The sequence below is a fragment of the Podarcis melisellensis genome (genome assembly GCF_964234715.1).
Source record: "Podarcis melisellensis genome assembly, chromosome: 2".
Taxonomy (NCBI): Eukaryota; Metazoa; Chordata; class Lepidosauria; order Squamata; family Lacertidae; genus Podarcis; species Podarcis melisellensis.
The window spans coordinates 110,893,951-110,911,292 of NC_138529.1; the positions used below are offsets into that span (position 1 = coordinate 110,893,951).

At 48.9% G+C, this 17,342-nt stretch overlaps 1 protein-coding gene and 1 long non-coding RNA gene across 2 annotated transcripts in view; one reads left to right on the plus strand and one right to left on the minus strand.

The window, feature by feature from the left end:
- The window catches only part of LOC309365473, a 112,540-nt gene that overhangs the window by 64,433 nt on the left and 30,765 nt on the right, over positions 1-17,342 (plus strand). The gene's annotated exons all lie outside the window — the stretch shown is intronic.
- Positions 5,030-17,313, minus strand: WHR1 (winged helix repair factor 1). Its single transcript, XM_081903472.1, has 8 exons — positions 17,162-17,313; positions 14,847-14,948; positions 14,522-14,667; positions 14,096-14,191; positions 13,867-14,006; positions 7,183-7,280; positions 6,941-7,088; positions 5,030-5,562 (listed from the first exon to the last, which is right to left on the minus strand). Exons 2-8 carry the CDS (start codon positions 14,929-14,931, stop codon positions 5,517-5,519), a joined length of 759 nt encoding a protein of 252 aa, XP_081759598.1. The 5' UTR covers positions 14,932-14,948; positions 17,162-17,313; the 3' UTR covers positions 5,030-5,516.

Genomic DNA, 17,342 nt, shown 5'->3' on the forward strand with positions numbered 1-17,342 from the left:
TAAATACCGTAGAGATAGGGAAGGAAGCCAGGTTAGAGACGCCCATTCTCCTTTTTCAGAAAACAAACATATTTATTAAAAAAATAAAAACAGGGATTCTAGCTCCGCCCACTTGCCGGCTTCTTAAAGGGACAGGACTAAAATGAGAGGAAGCGAGCTCAAGAGAGGCGGTGTTGGAGAGGATCGAGGAACCGAAACGTCCCAAATGCACGTTCTGAGAAATGGTTTGCGGGTGAGGGGAAAGGAAACATATTCATTGCGGGCAGCTATATTAGGTGTGAAGCTCCACATCAAAAAAACCAAGATCGTGGCCACTAGTCCCATCACCTCCTGGGAAATAGAAGGGGAAGAAATGGAAGCAGTGAGAGATTTTACTTTCTTGGGCTCCATGATCATTGCAGATGGTGACAGCAGTCACGAAATTAAAAGACGCCTGCTTCTTGGGAGAAAAGCAATGACAAACCTAGACAGCATCTTAAAAAGCAGAGACATCACCTTGACAACAAAGGTCCATATAGTTAAAAAAATGGTTTTCCCAGTAATGATGTATGGAAGTGAGAGCTGGACCATAAAGAAGGCCGGTCGCCAAATAGTTGATGCTTTTGAATTATGAGAGTCCCATGGACTGCAAGAAGATCAAACCTCTCCATTCTTAAGGAAATCAGCCCTGAGTGCTCACTGGAAGTACAGATCCTGAAGCTGAGGCTCCAATACTTTGGCCACCTCATGAGAAGAGAAGACTCCCTGGAAAAGACCCTGATGTTGGGAAAGATCAGCACAAGGAGAAGGGGACGACAGAGGACGAGATGGTTGGACAGTGTTCTCAAAGCTACCAGCATGAGTTTGACCAAACTGCGGGAGGCAGTGGAAGACAGGAGTGCCTGGCGTGCTCTGGTCCAGGGGGTCACGAAGAGTCGGGCACGACTAAACAACAACCACAACAAATATTAGGTGTGAGGGCTAAGTGGAACCTCCAGCTCTAGCAGCAGTATACAGTACATCTGAATGCCAGCACAGACAGCACAGGAGGCAAGTTTCCTTTGCACCTGGCCTGCATGCTTCCGTAATTCATTCTGGACAGCTGTTATCAGAGAACAGTTGCTAGAATAGGACCCCCCCCCCTTGAACCTGATGTAGCAAAGTAAAGGTAAAGGGACCCCTTAACATTAGGTCCAGTCGTGACCGACTCTGGGGTTGTGGCGCTCATCTCGCTTTACTGGCAGAGGGAGCCGGCATACAGCTTCCGGGTCACGTGGCCAGCATGACTAAGCCACTTCTGGCGAACCAGAGCAGTGCACGGAAACACCATTTACCTTCCCGCCGGAGTGGTACCTATTTATCTACTTGTACTTTGACGTGGTTTCGAACTGCTAGGTTGGCAGGAGCAGGGACCAAGCAACGGGAGCTCACCCCGTCGCGGGGATTCAAACTGCTGACCTTCTGATCGGCAAGTACTAGGCTCTGTGGTTTAACCCACAGCACCACCCGCGTCCCACTATATAGCAAGACTCTTATATAAAATAGCATATTGTAATCAGAAAATCAAGGTGGCATTCTTGCATGCATTTCTTTTGGGAATTACCAGCTGAATTTGTGGTACTTCTGAGTATAAAAACAGGGGTCAGCAATTTTTTTCAGCCGGGGGCCAGTCCACTGTCCCTCAGACCTTGTGGGGGGGGCCGGACTATTTTTTTTTTTTGGCGGGGGGTAAATGAACAAATTCCGATGCCCCACAGATAACGCAGAGATGCATTTTAAATAAAAGGACACATTCTACTCATGTAAAAACACTGATTCCTGAACTGTCCACAGGCCGGATTTAGAAGGCGATTGGTCTGGATCTGGCCCCCGGGCCCTAGTTTGCCTACCCATGGTGTAAAACATGTGTAGTATCAGGCCATAAAGACAGGGAACCTGTGGCGCTGCAAATGTTCCTGGAATATAATTGCCTTCATCCCCTTGATCTGGACGCTGTAATTCGGTTGACGCAGGCCAGAATGCCATTGGCTTTTTTTGCTGCTGCATCTCACTGTTGACTCATGTTGAGCTTGTGCTCCACCAAGACCTGAAGATCCTTTTCACATGCACTACAGGCCATCTTATATTTGTGCAGCTGGTTCTTCCTGCCTAGGTGCAGAACCTATTTGTGGTGTAGTGGTTAAGAGCAGTGGACTCGTAATCTGGTGAACCGGGTTCGCTTCCCTGCTCCTCCACCTGCAGCTGCTGGGTGACCTTGGGCCAGTCACACTTCTCTGAAGTCTCTCAGCCCCACTCACCTCACAGAGTGTTTGTTGTGGGGGAGGAAGGGAAAGGAGAATGTGAGCCGCTTTGAGACTCCTTAGGGTAGTGATAAAGCGGGATATCAAATCCAAACTCTTCTTCTTCTTCCTATTGACATTCATTTTCTTAGTTTGGTCCCAGTTGTCCCATCTGAATTTTGAATCCTGATTCCGTATGTATGTACTGTAGATATGCAAAGAGAGACATAATCTCTGTTGAAGCAGAAGGGACCAGACTGAACATCTAATCAGAGAGAGTTTTTGGGTCGGTTTTCATGGGTGAAGAGTCTTATTTTAGCTGGGTCACAGGGCATAGGCTGAACAGGGCAGAACACCCCAGATTTAGACAGTGGCATCTGCACCTACAAGGAGCAGGTCAGTCGTGATGTGGAAGACCTTCCACTGGCGGCCTAGAGAGCCACCAACAGAATCATAGAGTTGGAAGGGACCCAAGAGGCATCTAGTCCATGGCAGGAGAGAGTGAGTATATAAATACTGGGCTCAAAAGACAAGTACCAAACAGGAGGCCACTTCCTGCCTGACAGATGTTATTGGGCTCCTCTGGGCAGGAAGGATAGCTGCTTGCACTGTACAAAGCAAATTAATGCCAGTGCACTGGAAGATCTAGGGGATCTCATCTACCCCTTTAAAGGTAAAGGGACCCCTGACCATTAGGTCCCGTCATGACCGACTCTGGGGTTGCGGCGCTCATCTCGCTTTATTGGCCGAGGGAGCCGGTGTACAGCTTCCGGGTCATGTGGCCAGCATGACTAAGCCGCTTCTGGCAAACCAGAGCAGTGCACAAAAACACCGTTTACCTTCCCACCGGAGTGGTACCTATTTATCTACTTTGCACTTTGAGGTGCTTTCGAACTGCTAGGTTGGCAGGAGCAGGGACCGAGCAACGGGAGCTCACTCCATCGCGGGGATTCAAACCGCCGACCTTCTGATCAGCAAGTCCTAGGCTCTGTGGTTTAACCCACAGCGCCACCTTTAAGTGCATATAAAAGGTAACAGGCTCACTTCCAAATTGAAAACGCATAGAAAAGCTCAAGATACACATTAATCTACCCACCCGTAGGTGAGGAATCATATGATTATATGCTGCCTTAGAGTTTTTAATTTGATTTAATTTGATTCAACGCATGTAATTAATTATTAATATTATTTTCGGTTGCTATCTCTGAGAAACGTAGAAAATAACAGGATATATTTATCCGAGAGTCTTCAAACTTACATGACCCTTTAAAAATTAGGTAAGGAATCAAATGTTATATAATACTGTTTTATAATTTATGACTGTTTTATAATCTATGGTAACTTAGAATTTAAATGTATTTTCATGTAATATTTGATACTTCTAGCTGATGAAGGTGAATACATCGAAACAGGGCCCTGTCCTGGTTTCTGATCCGTAATGGACTTCTGACTTCTACTCAATGATTGAAACTAAGACCTTCACATCGAATCTGACTATTGACTAACATGAACTTGTCTCTACTCATAAACTCTCATTTCAAATTCTGTAATGAATTATTGTGTTATACATATCTTTATGAGTTTGTAATCTGTTAGTGTTTGTGATCTCTATTTGAGTTTGTAATCCTTGTCAAAATACATACTTTTGAATGGATCAGTTTTTGTTAAAACTGATTATTTATTTGTGAGTAGGGACTACTCCCACTATTGAAACTAACATTGGCCTGAGTTCTTGGTGTGTTTTTTCTTAGTGTACTGGAAGAAGCAAAGATCACCAGTGTCGTTATATGGCTTTAGCAGAAATGTTATAAGGAACTAAGTACAAATAGATTGTTAATGCATTAAAGGGAAAAAAAGGTTAGAATATGTTAAGATAAATTACAGGACAGAAAACAGAGGAAGATTGAAAGGAACTGCTGAAACAGTTAATTGAAGTGGAATACAAAAAGGGAGGTGTGAGGAGGTCGATGAAACAAGTGAATGAAAGATAAGATATTGAAATTATTGGATGTGTTTTTAATTGTTCCTGTTTTGTTTTGTTAATTCAATGTTTTATGTAGTGTTTTTGTTTTTGTATTGTATTGTATTGTTTTGTTTAATTCTTTTTCTTTTCTGTAATCTTTAAACTGTTAATAAATATTATTTAAAAAAACAACAACAAAGATCACCAGTGTCAAAGCAATTATTCCTCAACATCAACTTTGTTGGATCGGTCCTGTTGTGTGCATGCCTGATTATTGTCTTCCAAAGCAACTACTCTATTCCGAACTTAAAAATGGTAAGCGTAATGCTGGTAGTCAACAAAAGAGGTTCAAAGACTCTCTCATGGCAAATCTAAAAAAAATGTAGTACAAACACTGACAATTGTGAAACATTGGCCTGTGAGTGCTGCAATTGGAGAACAGCCTCTACTAAAGGTGTCGTGGGTTTGGAAGACGATCAAACTCAGGACAAAAGGGAGAAACGTGCTAAGAGCAAGGCATGCTTGGCAAATCCACACCATGATCAACTCCCACCCAGAAACCAATGTCCCCAGTGTGGAAGGACGTGTGGGTCCAGAATTGGCCTCCACAGTCACTTACAGACTCACTGTTAAGACCGTGTTTATGGAACACAATCTTACTTGGCTACGAGTGATCACCAAAGAACGAAGTAGAACTAAGCTGTTGTGGGATGCATCTCCGTTGCTAGTGTCTTTCAGGAGGTGGTTACATACATCCCTTGTCCCCAGAACGCATCTTGTCCCCAGAACGTATCGTCTTCAGAACATATCAGCGAGCCAAGAAGAAATGCTTTTAATCAAGCTCCAATGTAATTTTCTGAGACACCAGAGATCGACACTCATACATACACGGCCACACACACACTGCCAGGAAGGAATTCCTTGTGGGAACATCTTGGCTCTGGCTGTTCTTAGATGCGCAGGTTTCCCACAGTTCTCCGGCATCCAGAGATCAAGCTAAGAGATTGCACAAGGGGCTCCCTCCTCTCTTATCCACGGCCTCCCGTCAGTCACGTCACGTCAGTCAGGGGTCCTGCCAAGATGCTCTCTCGCATTGGGCCCACGTTAAGTGCAAAATATAAATCTGTTTCATAAATAATAATTAAAAAATTGTTTTTTGCTGGAAAAGGTCCTGTTTCTTCACAACGATGCTGGTGGCTCAGGCAGGCATCCTGTCCCCCGTGGCGATAGCCCCAAGCAGCATCCATTCATTTTAGGCACAGCTGTTGGTTTGGTGGCAGACAAGTGGCACGTCCTTAATCATCAGCCAGTCGGAGGAGGGTGCCGGAGGTCGTGGGCACGCTAGAGGAGGAGAGAATGAGGTTAAAAGCAGGACAGAATAAGAAGAGGCCTAGCTGGATCAGGCCAGGGCCCATCTAGTCTAGCATCCCGTTCTAGTGGGGTAAAAAGGTAAAGTGACCCCTGACCATTAGGTCCAGTCGTGGCCGACTCTGGGGTTGCGGCGCTCATCTCGCTTTACTGGCCAAGGGAGCCGGCGTACAGCTTCCGGGTCATGTGGCCAGCATGACTAAGCCGCTTCTGGCGAACCAGAGCAGCGCACGGAAACGCCGTTTACCTTCCCGCCGGAGTGGTACCTATTTATCTACTTGTACTTTGACGTGGTTTCAAACTGCTAGGTGGGCAGGAGCAGGGAACGAGCAACGGGAGCTCACACCGTTGCGGGGATTCGAACTGCCGACCTTCTGATCGGCAAGTCCTAGGCTCTGTGGTTTAACCCACAGCGCCACCTGTGTTCTAGTGGGGTAGGAGAGATGAAAATAACGCCCATGTATTTCACACCTAGAAACCAATGTGCCCCTTTGGTTTCAGATACTACATGGGTATAACAAGTCTACCTTCAGATGTCTTCTAAAAGTCTGGTAGTTGTTTTTCTCTTTGACATCTGGTGGGAGGGCATTCCACAGGGCAGGGGCCACTACCAAGAAGGCCCTCTGCCTGGTTCCCTGTAACCAGGTAAGGACGCAGCTGCAGAAGCGCAAATCTGCTCCTAAGTGAAAGCAACTCCCAAGCATTCCTTTGCAAGCAAGGCTTGCTGTCCCTGCTGATGACAGAGAGCACCTCTGATGACATCAGGTGTTTGGCAGGTGGGTGGCATCACCCACCTGCCCAAATGGCCCTGGGGGTAAGAGAGGTTGGGATCCAGGTCACCAGCCCAGAAAAGGACCCCACTCCCTTGTATGTAGGATTACAGCCTTGGTTGGCTGCCCAAGGGCAGGATCAAGCTCTACAGCAACAGGCTGAGCTCCAAGGCAACACAGTGGTGCCTTGCAAGAGGAAAAGAATCCATTCCGCAAGTCTCTTCGTCTTGCGTTTTTTTCGTCTTGCGAAGCAAGCCCATTAGCGGCTTAGGGCTATTAGCGGCTTAGCTGATAATCGGCTTAGCGGCTTAGCAGATCAGCTGTTAAGCGGCTTAGCGGATCAGCTGTTAAGCGGCTTAGCGGCTTGGGGAAAAGGGGGGGGGAAGGGAAAAAACCCCGCAGGAACTCGCAATACATTTTCGTCTTGCGAAGCAAGCCCATAGGAAATTCGTTTTGCGAAGCACCTCCAAAACGGAAAACCCTTTCGTCTAGTGGGTTTTCCGTCTTGCAAGGCATTCGTCTTGTGGGGCACCACTGCATTTGGTTTTTCACAGGTGGGAGCGAGAGCAGAAATCTAGTACCAGTCCACCAGCTGGGCTCCAATAAGGTCGTGGATGTGGTAAGCAAGGCCCAGCTTCACGGCGCTTGGAGCTCGGCGGTTCTGCAGGTCAGACAGCAAAACCTCCTTGTATTTGGCCTTCTGGATCATGCTCAGCACAGCTCTCCTCCCTGGGAAGACCGAGAGACACACACAACACAGATCAGTAGGTTGCTGCCGTCAGAGGTGTCCCAGCTTTTGCCGGGAGCAGGGAAACGAACTAACCTTTGATGAAGCATTTGACAAAACGACCTGCTCCAGGCACTGCCAGCCACCAGCTCCCTGCATCCCGGACGGTCAGGACTCCGGCATTCACCAGCTGCCTGAACATGAAACACAGGAAGGAGAGAGAAATGTAATTCCCCCCATTACGACTTGCCCCTTTTGTACCAAGATGCAGCCGCTTCTGGGACTGTGGAAAGCCGGAGATAACGGGAGTCTAAGGAAAGCGTTGCTCAGTGATGCTATCAGGAGAGGACTTCAGGGAAAAGGTCCTGTTCAGTACAATGAGCAGGAGTGTCCCCAAACACAGCAGAGCTGGCTTACTGCATTTTGAAGTAACGTACAGTGGTATCTCGTGTTAAGTACTTAATTCATTCTGGAGGTCCGTTCTTAACCTGAAGAACCACTTTAGCTAATGGGGCCTCCTGCTGCCACCGCGCGATTTCTGTTCTCATCCTGAAGCAAAGTTCTTAACTTGAGGTACTATTTCTGGGTTAGCGGAGTCTGTAACCTGAAGCGTATGTAACCCGAGGTACCACTGTACTTCCCATTATGGAGAGACCAGGAAATGTAAGACAACTGAATCCAGAGTTCAAAATGATCAAACCACACCACTAAGTGTGTTTGAGGATCCCGGTATGAGCCACTGTTTCTTCTTCTGAGGCACCTGGACCTCAGCTCTGGGCAAGACACTACCTGTTACTCAACAGTCTCCATGCAAGTTAACAGTCAAGTATGATGGTCCAAGCCGTTTGTGTTATTATTTTTGTAAACAGCTTTGAGGGCTTTTGTTTCTGTTTGTACAATTGTAGCCATAGAATTGTACACTTGGAAGGGTCGTCTCGTCTAACCCCCTGCATTATGGAAATATTTTTGCCCAGTGTGTAACTCGAACCCACAACCCTGAGATTAAGAGTCTCATGCCCTTATATACAGTACATTACTATATTCTTAAAGGGTGTCTGCTGTGGCATGCACAGTCATGTCACAGAATACTTCCCCTTGCCCCCAGGGAACTGGGTTGTTTAACCCCTATGATGGGATAATGAGCTGCTTGCGCGTAAAAGCTGGATCCCGCTGGGGTTTGGCTGGTCATCCAAACCCAGGCACTAACGGAGCTCCCCCAAAGCATGACTCCGCTAGTCGCTGGTAGAATCTGACAGTGGGCGGCTACGGAACTTACGCCAACATAAAAGTTGTTTGACAGACATGCGCCTTCGTGACTCTCTGCGTGACAGTTTCCGGCGAAGGGATGGAGTTCCTAAGGGAGGTCTAGTAACCTCTTCACTGTTTCCACTGGAAGTGTCCCAGAGCCCTTCCTCCGCAGTGACTCTGGCACTCCCCCTGCTGGTTCCCTCCGCTGCTGCAGAGTCTCTCCTATTCTGCTGGAGCCTGTCCACCACTTTTTCCTCGGATGACAGTTCCCTGACATCCACCTCCCCCCCAGGGCCCCCTTCACACCCCCCCACCTCCTCTCCCACTGGCGGTGAGGGCGGAAAGCCCCTGAAGGAGCTCTCCTCGTCATCCGAGGATTCAAACACTTCTAACCAAGGCGTACCGTCTCTCTCCCCGTCTTCCTCTTCTTCGTCGGAGTCGGCTTCCTCACCCACCCCTGACTCTGGGAACCCTTCAAACTCTCCTTCCTCATCGGTGGTCCCAAAGTGTTCCCTTCTAAATCGTGCCACGGGTTGCGGTTTTTTTGGAAAACGCTGGTGAAATGTTTCTATTAAAACCTCGTCCTTGACTACCTCTGCTGGTACCCAAGTGTTTTCCGACTCTACTTCCCCCTCCCATTCTACCAGATATTCCACCTGATTCCCCTTCCACCTGGAATCAATGATTCCTGCCACGTTCATGTCGCGTTCTCTCTCTTCTATCACGGGCGCTTGGGTGGCCTCTCTCTCACGCTCCCCCCACTCCCGTCCCTCTCGGTACGGCAACAGTAATGACCTGTGAAATACTGGATGTAATTTCATGTGACTGGGCAGTCTGAGTTTGAATGCTACTGGATTGACCTGCTGTATGACCTCAAAGGGTCCCAATCTTTTGGGTCTCAACTTCTTACTCCCCCCTTTGAACGGTAGACCTTGGGTTGACAACCACACCCGGTCTCCCACCCTTATGGTTTCACCTTCCCTCCTATTTCTGTCTGCTTGTTTCTTATATTCCTCCTTGGCTCTCTCTAAGTTAAGTTGGAGCTGACGGTGAATCGCTTCCATCTCTTCAAAAAACATTTCCGCCGCCGGCACGCTCCACCTCTCCCCTCCCTCTCCTGGGAATGCCCGGGGATGGCACCCATAGTTTGCCAGGAAAGGACTCATTCCTGTGGACACATTCTCCGCGTTGTTGTAGGCAAATTCGGCCAGCGGTAGCTTATCTACCCAATCATTTTCTCTGTCCTTTACATAACACCTCAGGTATTGTTGTAAAATCCCGTTTGCCCTTTCCGCTTGCCCATTAGTTTCTGGGTGTCGGGCAGTGGAGAAATTGAGTTCTACTTGCAGTAAGCTCATAAGTTTCCTCCAGAACCTGGAAGTAAATTGTTTGCCTCTGTCACTGACCACCCTCAAGGGGGCGCCATGCAACCTGAAAATATGCTCTACAAACAACTTGGCGGTCTCTTCCGCTGTAACCGCATGTGAACATGCTATAAAATGACACATTTTGGTTAATAGATCTACCACCACCATGACAGCTGTTTAGCCTTTGGATTTTGGCAGATCCGTCATAAAATCTATGGATACTGCCTCCCATGGCCTCTCTGGCGTGGGTAAGGGTTGTAATAGCCCCGCTGGCGCCACCCTCTCTCCTTTTGCTCGCTGGCACCTGTCGCAACCCCTGACATATTCCCGCACGTCCTCCCTCACCTTGGGCCACCAAAACTCCCTGGTAACCAACCACATGGTTTTGTGCTGTCCAAAATGCCCCGCTGTGGGGCTGTCATGCAACTGCTTGAGTACTCTCCCCCTCAGTTCCCCATCTGGTATGTACAGTGCCCCTTTGTAATATAACGCCCCGTTCTTTTCTTCAAACCCCCCTGTGTTCTCTTCTGTCCTCCTGAGTTCTCTGAGTTTCTCTTGGGCGTATGCATCGTTCTCCGTCCCTTCCATCAGTTCCCTTTGCCCCACCAATGCCGCCCCACACACCCAGCGGTCTTCAGATATTACATGCCTTGCCTCAGGCGCTCCCTCCCCCTCTAAGTACTCAGGTTTCCTGGAAAGGGCATCCGCTCTCACGTTCTCTGAGCCTGGCACGCAACGAATCTCAAAGTGGAACTTGGAGAACTCCTGAGCCCATCGCACTTGTCTCTGGTTCAGCACTCGAGCTGTTCTCCAATATTCCAGATTTTTGTGGTCAGTTCGGACTTGAACCTTGTGTTGCGCCCCAATCAGCAAGTGCCGCCATTTCCGGAATGCTTCATGAATGGCGAGCAGTTCTCTGTCGTACACCGTGTAGTTCCTCTCGGATTTGTTCAATTTTCGCGAAAAGAATGCACACGGTCTCCATTCAGACGTATCCTTTCCCGGCTGGAGAAGCACGGCCCCCACCGCTCGGTCTGACGCATCAGTCTCCACTCTCATTGGTTTTTGTAGATCCACGTGCAGAAGCTGCTCTTCCGACGCAAACGCCTGCTTTAGGCGTTCGAACGCCTGCTGCGCTTCTTCCGTCCAAACAAATTTTTTTTTGCTACTAAGACAATCCGTGATGGGCGCAGTCAAATGGGCAAAGTTTTTGATGAACTTCCTATAGAAGTTTCCGAAGCCCAGGAACCTTTGCACGTCCTTCTTGGTCTTTGGTGTTTTCCATTCCAGTACCGCTTGAACCTTGCTGGGATCCATGGCCAATCCCTTGTCAGACAACCGGTACCCCAGGAATTCCACCTCCCTGGTATGAAACTGACACTTCTCCAGTTTCACCCACAGCCGGTTTTCTCGAAGTTTGCTCAGTACCTCTCTTACATCTCGCACATGCTGCTCCTCATTCTCTGAGTACACCAGGACGTCATCTAAGAACGCTACGCAGTTCTTGTAGAGCAATGGCCCCAGGACGTGATTCATGAATGATTGAAAACAGGCGGAGCCTCCTTGTAATCCGAAGGGCATAACGAGGTACTCAAAGGCCCCCAAGGGGGTGAACATAGTGGTCTTCCACTCATCCCCCTTCCTCACACGTATCAAGTTATATGCCCCCCTAAGGTCCAGCTTGGTAAAAATTTTCCCTTTTCTCACCTGTGTCAGAATGTCATCAATTCTAGGCATAGGGAAAGTCACTGGTTCTGACACTGCATTCAGGGACCTGAAATCACACACAAGTCTGGGCTTGCCCGTGTGTTTCTTGTCCACAAAGAACACTGGACTGCCCCCCACCGCTCGTGACTCTCTGATGAAACCTCGCTTAAGATTCTTGTCAATGAACTCCCTTAACTCCTGCATCTCACTGTCTGACATTGCATACAGCTTGCCCACTGGCAATTGTGCTCCTGGGAGTAAGGTGATTTGACAGTCAAAGGGTCTGTGCGGGGGCAGTTTATCTGCTTCTTTTTCGCTGAATACGTCAATTAAATCAGCGTATTGCGGTGGCACCTTCCCCTTGCCCATCACTTCCACCCCTGCTAGAGTGGCCCTGGCACCTGCCTGCGCCTCTCCCTCCTTGCAGTGTTCTAGGCAATGTGCTGATCCAAAGGAAACCACTCTCTGATGCCAGCCTACTAGCGGATCGTGTAGTGCCAGCCAGCTCATTCCCAAGATAATAGGGGCTCCTCCCAAGGTGGCTACGTTAAACGCAATCAGTTCTGTGTGCCGTGCCACCCTCATTATCATAGGTACAGTCTGTTGGCTCACTTCTCCTCCCAACAGCTCCCTCCCATCAATTGTGGTAACCTGCAAAGGCTTACTTAATGGGATAGTCTGTATCTGATGTTCCGCTGCAAACTCCTTACTCATGAAATTACATGAGCTACCTGAGTCCAATAGCGCTTTTATCTTTAGTGGGTGTCCGTTTGCCAGTTCCAGCAACACCTCTATCACAAGCGCTGGTCTTGGAGGTTCCGGCGTGGGCACGTTCACTACTCCCTGGCCTGGCTGCTGTGCCCTGATGTTGGCAACCAGGCGTTGGCTTTTACTTGTTCCTTCATTTCTCCCTCCTCCTTCCCCCCAACAGTTCCTGCCATCCCTTGCCATTCCTTCCTTTGCGGACAGACTCTGGCAAAGTGACCTGGCTGTTGGCAGAGATAGCATCTCTTGCCGCTCTTTCCCTCCTTCTTCCGCTCTTCCCTGGTGTTTGAAACTGCGCGCGCGCGCGCTGTTCCCAGTTCCATCGGCTCTGCTGGCGGGAAAGGCTGCTCCGGAATCTCTGGAATGCGGAAATCCTTCCAACGTTCCCCCTTTTCTTCCCGCTTTTCCATAGCTCTAGCTTCCTGGCGTGATCCTATGGACAGCGCTGCTTTAGTCAGCTGATCCATAGACTCCGCCCTAGGTGCCCGGGAAAGTTCATCCTTCACTGACGGAGACAGACCTTCTTCAAACATCATCTGAATAGGTTCACTAGCAAGGTCCCACCCCAGTCTGTGAATCAGCATGGTGAACTCAGTCCAGTACTCACGTACAGATCGGCTCCCTTGTTTACATGCCATTAACTTCCTGCGCACCACCCCCTGCTCAATCTCGCTGGAAAACATCAAGTCCATGGCGCGAAAAAACTTCATTGTGTCCTTTAAGATTTCGTTATTGGCTGCCATCAGGGGCCGAACCCAGTCCCTCGCCCCTCCCTCTAGATGGCCAATCACGTACGCCACTCTAGAGTTCTCATCGGGGAAGTCATCAAACAGTAGATTGAGAGCATATTGCATCTCTGTCCTAAAGGCTTGATAGTTCCTGGGATCCCCCCCAAATTTCTGCACCAATCCAGGCACCCTTCTGGCAAGTGGGGTGGTTTTCCCCTTATCTGCATCTTGAGCCCTCCTCTCCTCTAGCCTCGCCGTTTGCAGTGCGAGCTGGACCTCCAACGCCCTATACCTTTCTTCCAGGCTTGGACCTGCTCCCGCTCCTCCTCCTGCTCCGGCTGGTTCGCTCATGATGCCCTCTGCTTGCACAAGCTGCTTTCGGAGACTGTCAGATTGCTATGATGGGATAATGAGCTGCTTGCGCGTAAAAGCTGGATCCCGCTGGGGTTTGGCTGGTCATCCAAACCCAGGCACTAACGGAGCTCCCCCAAAGCATGACTCCGCTAGTCGCTGGTAGAATCTGACAGTGGGCGGCTACGGAACTTACGCCAACATAAAAGTTGTTTGACAGACATGCGCCTTCGTGACTCTCTGCGTGACAGTTTCCGGCGAAGGGATGGAGTTCCTAAGGGAGGTCTAGTAACCTCTTCACTGTTTCCACTGGAAGTGTCCCAGAGCCCTTCCTCCGCAGTGACTCTGGCACTCCCCCTGCTGGTTCCCTCCGCTGCTGCAGAGTCTCTCCTATTCTGCTGGAGCCTGTCCACCACTTTTTCCTCGGATGACAGTTCCCTGACAACCCCCATACAAAATTATGCAGATTTAAACCAATCAGAACGAATTCAATCGATTTACTAAGATTCATTATAACTGGACACAGAAAAACCTCAAAGAGGAAGTCCAATCTTCATACCCGGCCCTCAGAACACACTCTACTCTGACTCCACTCTGGGGAAAACTTTACTCACGTGATTTCCGCATCACTGAAGCCAAACTCTCTCAGCATCCTTCTTTTGTCGAAACTGATGTCGGGGCAGGAGCTGAGGACAGAATCCAGGAATTTCCTAACAGTCCTGTCAAAGTCCTTCCCAGACGTAAACTCTAGCACCTGTGGGAGAAAGAGCCGTCACAATCTCTCCCCGCTTCTGCAATGCCCCTCAACTCATCACATACACACACACACAAAGGACACAAGACCTTGGATTTATAGTTGTCTGTGAACGCCACAACAAAAGTGTCTGCATCGAAACCATGCTGGAACATCCGGATCCGGCCCTCATCTTTCAGCTGGCTCTGGAGAAAGAGAGACAGAGGGAGGAGAAGGTTTTATTTATTTTAACCAGTCTATTTCAAACGCAAACTCTGAAGGTGAAGAACTGGAGGCAGGAGGAGGAGAGATTTGTCTATCTATAGAGACACCTCATTTTATCGAAATCATGGTAGGGTGTGTGCATGTGTGCATGAGAGGAGGAGGAGGTTTATAGGTTTCCCATAGGATCCTTTGGTTCTTTATTTATCAAACACCCCATATCCTGGGGAACCTCAGGTCCAGGGGAGTGGGGGGCAAATTCAGCCCTCCAGATTCCTCTGCCTGGCCTCTGAACTGAGGAAGGAATCACCTACCAAGTGCCTGTCGACGGTCGTTCGGTCTTTGACGAGGCTGTAGATCTGGTGTTTCAGAATCAAGGGTGGCAGAAAATCCTCAAATAATTTGCGGGGGAAGAGAGAGGCCAAGAACTGGAGTGCAGATTCTACTGCCTCGGGGCCTTCTAGGGGAGGAAACATAAAAAGCTGGCATATTTCTGCAGCGCTCTGCCTCATGCCATCCAGAACTGATGGCACTCACCTCTCACTCATCACCCCCCCCCCATAAGTCCTCTCAAGCGCACCTCCTCATGCAGAGAGAGAACTCTGATGCCTCACCCCACAACACTTCCTCCATCCTTACCCTGTTCGAGAGGGTCCGATCCGAGAACCAGCCGTCGTTTTTTCGCCTGGAATGTATCCGAGATGAGCTGATGCTTCCGCTTCATGGGGCTGGAGGTGAGGGCTAAAGATGGGAGACAGAGTCATTATGCTACCTGCTCCAGGTGTGTAGAACTCTCTGGTCCTCTAGATGCTGCGGAACTACTGTATTTTTCGCTCCATAAGACACACTTTTTCCCTCCTAAAAAGTAAGGGGAAATGTGAGTGCGTCTTATGGAGAGAATGGCGCTGCGCAGAGAGAGTGAGAACTGTGCAGCGCCCCTTCACGACGCGCCTGTCAGCGAAGCCGGAGGAGGAACAGAAGGATCTCCTTCTGTTCCTTCTCCAGCTTCGCTGAAGGGGTGCTACGCAGTTCTCCCTATCTGAGAGGGAGAACTGCGCAGTGCCCCTTCAGCGACGTGCCGCCCTGGCTTCTGCCTTAGCTGTGCGCAGCCTCTTCGGGCAGGGGGAGCCTTCATCCCGCTCCCCTGAAGAGGCTTGGCGCGGTTATCCCAGAAGCCAGAACAGCCACACGGTATCCCAGAAGCCAGATCCCTCTTGCTGTTCTGGCTTCTGGGATTCAGAATAATTTTTTCTTGTTTTCCTCCTCCCAAAACTAGGTGCGCCTTATGGTCTGGTGTGTCTTTTGGAGCGAAAAATACGGTACAACTTCCATCAGCCATAGCCCAGGGATGATGGAAGTTGTAGTCCAGCAACATTTAGAGTGCCACAGGTTCCTCACACCTGCCACAGACCTTTGCTAGCCTTCATTCCCCAGCCTCACCCCCCTTCAATACTGAGGGCCATTTCAGAGACCAGTGTCTTCCTCCTTCTCAGCCTTAGTCATAATGGTCCTCCCCTTCTTCCAATATCTTTCTGGGTGCTCTGCAATGAGCTACAACCCCCATCTCTTATCCACCCCAGAAGGTCCGTTGGCATTCATTCTGGTCAATATCTCACAATCCTATTGTCCTCAGAATACCCTTGATGCTGCAGATTGCACACAACCCACAACTTTTACTGCCCTGGCACCTCAGTATAAGGCTGACAGCATTCATACTGGCAGGCCCTGTCTCCTGTATAATTAAGTACTGGCTGGCATCTGGAAGTTAAGGAGGAAAAGCTCATCACTTCCCTGCCATGCCCTGAAGAACTTCAGTTGCTTAATATCTGCAAGTCAAGCAACTTCAAAAGCACAGGGGAAGTAAAACAAGTTGGGTGTGGATCACACCTATGCTGATCAAATAGTCTGCTCATCCAACTGGATGCTGTATGCTTTGCATATGAGTGATTCAGGTTTCTGCTTTTTCTAGCCTGGCTTCATCATCTGGCTTCAATTTTGCCTTTGAATGTTATTGTCGTCTTCTCTGTATGCAGTGTGATAAATGGCTTTATATTAACAGTACCCACCTGTAGCATCAGTTTCCCCTCCCCCCTTCATCAGTACTGTATGTGTGTGTGTCCCCAAACACCAACCCAGTTAGAGGGCTACAGCAAAGCAGGCTCTGCCCCATGCAAGCTAAAGCCACAACCAAACATTTAATATTTTCTTTTTAAAAACGTTATTATCAAAATTTACAAATATCTTTAAAAGAAAATGTATTTCCATGACACATCTATCTGTTTTGAAATCACGATATTCTGTGATAACCTTGGATAAATTTATTACAACACAATTGTTTTCTTGGGAGCAGAGTCCACTTTATTAGTAGTAGCTGTATCAAAGGGCAGTTCACTACACAAAATGGGAAACCAAAACACACTTAAAAAACAACAACCCAGAAACACCACCCCCACAAACACATTATTATTATTGTGCAAACCCACTGCTCTTGCGTAAGAGGAAAAGTACAGTGGTACCTCTGGTTATGTACTTAATTCGTTCTGGAGGTCTGTTCTTAACCTGAAACTGTTCTTAACCTGAAGCACCACTTTAGCTAATGGGGCCTCCTGCTGCCACCGCAGCATGATTTCTGTTCTCATCCTGAAACAAAGCTCTTTACCCGAGGTACTATTTCTGGGTTAGCGGAGTCTGTGACCTGAAGTGTATGTAACCTGAGGCGTATGTAACCCGAGGTACCACTGTACTGTAGTTCCAAAAGTGAAGGTGTAAATAGACTAGTGAATTATGGAAGCAAAATCTGCTGAAATGCCACGAGTTGCATCCAAGACCCGCTCAAGAGGAGACCCATTGAACCAAATAGCCCTAAGTTAGTGATGCCCATTGATTTCCTTGAGTCCTCCCCTCTTTCCCACCCCCTGGATCCCCCTCCTCCATTTAAAGCACCCCCGACTCACAAAGCGACCCTCGGAGTCTCTCGCCTGCCAGTCCCCGCTTCCGGCCAGAGCTGCCTCTGATGACGCCGCCGCAGCTTCTTCCTCTCCAAAACAAGCCACTCCAAGTCCCCACCCGGGTCGGCAAAGCTCCTTGCCGGCCGCCTCCGGAAGATGACGTCACTCCCTCCAACCCCGCCCCTTT